This window comes from Sardina pilchardus, chromosome 3 (genome assembly GCF_963854185.1).
Source record: "Sardina pilchardus chromosome 3, fSarPil1.1, whole genome shotgun sequence".
NCBI lineage: Eukaryota > Metazoa > Chordata > Actinopteri > Clupeiformes > Clupeidae > Sardina > Sardina pilchardus.
In genome coordinates, this window is record NC_084996.1 from 28,566,603 (window position 1) to 28,571,602 (window position 5,000).

At 53.4% G+C, this 5,000-nt stretch overlaps 1 protein-coding gene across 1 annotated transcript in view; it reads left to right on the forward strand.

The window, feature by feature from the left end:
* Positions 1 to 5,000, forward strand: part of xylt1 (xylosyltransferase I) — an 80,970-nt gene that overhangs the window by 38,394 nt on the left and 37,576 nt on the right. Inside the window, exons 2-3 of the mRNA XM_062530992.1 lie at positions 1,662 to 1,811; positions 1,884 to 2,322. Coding sequence (XP_062386976.1) covers positions 1,662 to 1,811; positions 1,884 to 2,322 — 589 coding nt within the window. The remainder of the gene's footprint in view (positions 1 to 1,661; positions 1,812 to 1,883; positions 2,323 to 5,000) is intronic.

Sequence of the window (5,000 nt, forward strand, 5' to 3'; positions counted from 1 at the left end):
GCGCAGAACGGGCCTCCCAAAGCACCTTGGGAAATGACAGATTTTTTTTATATATATAAACCAGCGATCGATAGTCTTCCCACTGGCAGGCTAACTTACCTCCTGTGGTTTCGCAAGCTATTAATTCAGGCCTGTGTAATTTCCTCCTGAAAAGGCCCCCACACACTCTCTCTTTCTCTCTCTCTCTCTCTCTTTCTCTCTCCTGCACATTTTTCCCTCTTTCTTTCTCTCTCTCTCTCCCTCTTTCTTTCTCTTTCAACCCTCTTTCTCTCTCTCTCTCTCTCTCTCTATCCTGCACTCTTCTCCCAGGGCCCAGAGGGGAGACAGGGCAAGGCAGCCTCCCAAAACGTGCCACTTAGTGGTGGTGGGCCAGGGAGAGGAGGAGAGAGAAGATAGACTAGTAGGAAACAGAGAAGAGATACTAGGCAGAAGCTGTGTGTGTGTGTGTGTGTGTGTGTGTGTGTGTGTGTGTGTGTGTGTGTGTGTGTGTGTGTGTGTGTGTCTGTGTGTGCGTGTGTGCGTGTGTGTGTCTGTGTGTCTGTCTGTGTGTCTGTGTGTCTGTGTGTGTGCGTCTGTGTGTGTGTGTGTATGTGTATGCCTTTGCGTGCATGTTTGTGTGTGTGTGCGTGTGCGCGTGTGTGTGTGTGTGTGTTTCCGGGCGAGCGTGTAGATTGGACAGAGGTTTTTGCGGGGATGAGTGTATTGCAAGGTTGTCTCTCAGGTGGCCTTTCATTGGGACTTTATCTCCCTCGTTCTGGCGCTCCCTCTCTCTTTTCATTCTCTCTCTCCGTCCTCTGCGCCCGTCCCTCATTCAAATGAGTCTTATTGGCATGACAAAAGGAGTTCTGGAGGGCCACAGCGTCTCCCACATCCAATGAAGAACATAATTGATAAAGAGAATGATCTTTCCCACTGACTTCTGCTGTCATTCTTGACCTTACTTTTCGCTATTCATCTGTATTTGCACAAATGTGTGTGTGTGTGTGTGTGTGTGTGTGTGTGTGTATGTGTGTGTGTGTGTGTGTGTGTGCGTCTGTGTGTGTGTGTGTGTGTGTGTGTGTGTATGTGTGTGTGTGTGTCTGTGTGTCTCTCTCTCTCTCTCTGTGTGTGTGTGTGTGTCTGTGTGTGTGTGTGTGTGTGACAGGGAAAGTAATAGAGAAAGAGAGGTTCTCCTTTTCTCTTTATCTGTATTTTGCAAGTGTGTGTGTGAGACTGAGAGTGAGAAAGAGAGAGAGAGAGAAAGGGAGAGTGAGAGAGAGAGAGAAAGGGAGGAGAAGAGTAGTCAGCCACATGCCTGTGTAATATCATCATCACTCTGACTTCAAGTCTGCCTATTTGGTCATGTTACTCACAACTTTCTCTTTTCTCTCTCTTCTCTCTCTCTCTCTCTCCATTTCTTCTTCTCTTCTCTCTCCCTCTCTCTTCGTTGCCAGCCCCCCTGTGTTGAGGTGTTTATAAGCAGCCTGCCCGCCTGTGAGCTTAAGAGCTCAGTCCACCATATGGGCAGCATGTAGCGGATATGTTGTGTTCACAGCTGCCATAGATGAAGTGCCTCTGACATCCTCCTAATGCCAGCTTTCTCTTGTTTTGTTTTGTCCCTCACTTTCTCTCTCTCTCTCTCTCTCTCTCTATCTCTCTATCTCTTCTCCTCCCCTCTCCAGGATGGCTATCACTCCCATCGGCCGAAGGAGAAAGTCCGGGTGGACAGCAACAACGAGAACTCGGTGCCCAAGGACTTCGAGACCATCGACAACAGTAACTTTGGGGCGGCGCGGGCGCAGACGCAGAGCCAGCGGCACGCTGCAGGGGGCGCCGCAGCCACCGGGGGGGTTGGTGGCGCTGGTGGTGCCGTGGGCATCGGAGGAGGTGCGGGCAGCAGCAAGCGCAAGCAGCAGCTCCTGGAGCGGGCGCACGCCCAGCAGAGCATGGCCAAGGGCTCCAACGAGGTCATCCAGTACGGCCAGAAGTACAGCATGACCGCGGCCGCCGCCGTCGGAGGCGGACGCAACCGCACCGCGCCCCTCCACGCCGCGCCCGGCCCGCGCACGGCCAGGCCGAACCCCGGAGGGCACGCGGCCACCCAGCCGCACCGGCACCACCGGCCGCAGCCGGCCGCGCAGGCCAGACGCACGGCGGCGCCCCCTCTGGGCGAGCTGCGCTACGACCAGCCGCCCAAGTGCGAGATCAGCGGCAAGGAGGCCATCTCGGCCCTGTCGCGCGCCAAGACCAAAGAGTGCCGGCAGCAGATCGCCGAGGTGTACTGCCGCCACAAGGAGGGCAAGCTGATGCCCGAGAAGGTCACCCGCTACTGCCCCATAGAGGGTAAGAGCTAGTGTGTGTGTGTGGGTGTGTGTGTGTGTGTGTGTGTGTGTGTGTGTGTGTGTGTGTGTGGGTGTGTGTGTGTGTGTGTGATCTGTTTTTCTTTATTGGGAATAGGCTTGTGCAACCTTTTGGTAGCCATTCAAGACTGACCAAAATGGCAGTTTTGACCAAAGGAAAAGTTACAGAAAAGACAAATTATATAATACCCTATATCAAATACTGATGAAACGACTAAAAAAATAAGTCGTATCTAGTAAGGAAGTGTTCTCACAGTGACTACAGCGAAATATTCGAAAGGAGAGAAATGGCAACAAAATGTAGCAACTTTGCAGTGGCCCTGCATCAGACTCTGGGGGAATGGACGTGCTTGATTATTTGCGGCGCTGTTTTGGTGCAGAGGACATGGTGTTTGGATGCAGCGCGGCCTGTAGCATTAATAATGTGGGGAATAATGATCGTTTCTCTCGGAGATTAATAGCGCTCCGGCCCGGGCCCCGGCTTGTTCATTTGTTTGTTCGTTTCGCGGGTCGGAAGTGGGGGAAGGGGGGTTTAAGAGTTGCGAACGCAAACCACTACTTATAATTACAATCAGAGACAGGCGAGGAAATAAGGACCTGGGATTGTGTTGCGATGTCGGACACTTATAATTGCCACACCGTTGTTTTCCTGTCTCTCGTTCTTTTTATCCTCTGCTCATTTATTTCTCTTTTCCCCCCACTCTATCGTTTTTTCTCTCTCTCTCTCTCTCTCTGTCTTTTTCTGTCTCCCTTCTTCCGTCGTGTACGGAAAACAGATTCATCTAATTATCTGGCCATCGATGCTCTGCACACTGATCAAGGCGTGGTGGACACATTTAAATGCACTGCTGACAGATCAGCTGCATGCTTCCCTCGTTTCCACTCCTCCCACACACACACATTTCACACACACACACACACACACACACACACACACACACACACACACAGGCATTTCACACTTACATACCCTCAAGCTCTCCACAATAGGTTCTGACAGATATGACAAGGCCTTCATCGCAGAGACACGAGGATAGATGTAGCATGCGGTTAGTTTGCAGTGGGTGGCAGGTCGGCTTTGGGAGGTTTTGTGTGTGTGTGTGTGTGTGTGCGCGTGTGTGCGTATGTTTGCGCACGTGCGCGCGTGCGTGCATGTTCTTGAGGCCGACATTGCTCTGAAGCAAGAGGAATATGCTATTTCAGCATCCAATTCCCCGAAATGTAGAACCTTGCACGAATATGGAAATATATACTATATATATAGATAAAGAGAGAGAGAGAGAAAGAGAGAGAGAGAAAGAGTGCATGTAATTACGCCATTGGCCACTGCTGAGTAGTAATCAGCATACCAGGTTGGAGTGAGACAGGGCTCTCTGCTGCACTGCCATTGGCCTGAGTTCACCCCTCCCGTCCCCCCACCCCCACCCCCACCCCCACCCCCCAGCCACTCAGCGAAGGAGAGGGATCACAGAGAGAGAGAGAGAGAGAGAGAGAGAGAGAGAGAGAGAGAGGGATCACAGAGAGAGAGAGAGAGAGTCTTGGAAAGCACGCACCGCAGTCAGATTAAAGGCACGGGCACCGGGGCAAACCCGGGCCACGCTCAGATCAGCGCCGCGCCACACTGGGCCCGCCGGGCCTGGCAGGACGGCACACAGCCTGGCGCGAGCAGCGAGGCAGAGGGGAGGGAAAAGGGAACGCACACTCATTCATTTTGGCCGCCGCTTTTATCCAAAGCGACTTGCAAGATGGCGATATGTCAAGGGCCAGTGTCCTCAGAGCAGCCCGGGGTGAAGTGCCTCTGCTCAAGGGCGTTAAGGTGGAAAGGAACCCACCACTGGTGTCTGGCTACTTGCAGACTAGTTTGAAGAAGCGGGTGCGCACATCCAAAAACATTTTTGAAACAGCTGCCAGACAAAAAAAAAATAAGAGAGAGAAGGGGATGGTCTGCACACTGTATAATGGCTCCAAACAAGTTTATTTATTCAGTAAAAAGGCAACGTTTTGATCAACAGATCTTCATCAGGCATCATCTACTTGCATACTAGCTCAGCTCGTTTAGCTACCATGCTACCACCGACCCAGGTATAGAAAGAGATTGAGGATTAGGAGAGAGAGTGAGAGAGAGAGAGAGAGAGAGAGAGAGGAGTTACGGGAGGGAGAGCAGGGGGAGAGAGACGAAAGAGGGCAGCCATCTTAGCTTTTGAGCCTGGGCCAAAGTCAGGAGGCAAACTGGAGGGGGGTTGGAGGATGATCGGAGGATGATCCCGCCCACCACCACCAGAGCCAGTCATCATCGGCATCGCCCCACGCTACGGGCGCGACGCGCAAGCACGGCGGCTAGTGATTACAGGCGGAGCTCACAGCAGGCCACGTCCTCACGTCCTCATGTCCACATGCAGAGCAGGGCCCCTCCCGGAGCCCAGAGCTCGGGGCCCCTCTCGGCCCCCCAGGACCAGGAGCAGGAGCGTGGCACACACGTGAAGCCAGTTGGAGTGGTGGAGGGAAATGAGGGGGTTGGAGGGGGGAGGTGGTGGTGGTGGGGGGGGGGGGGGGTTTGAGGGGGCCGAGGCACTGGCGGTAACGACAGGCCGGGCTGCGGGATTACAGTCATTAACTACCGTGTTCTGTGCCCGCGGGGCGCCACCCGTCGCTTTGAGCTCG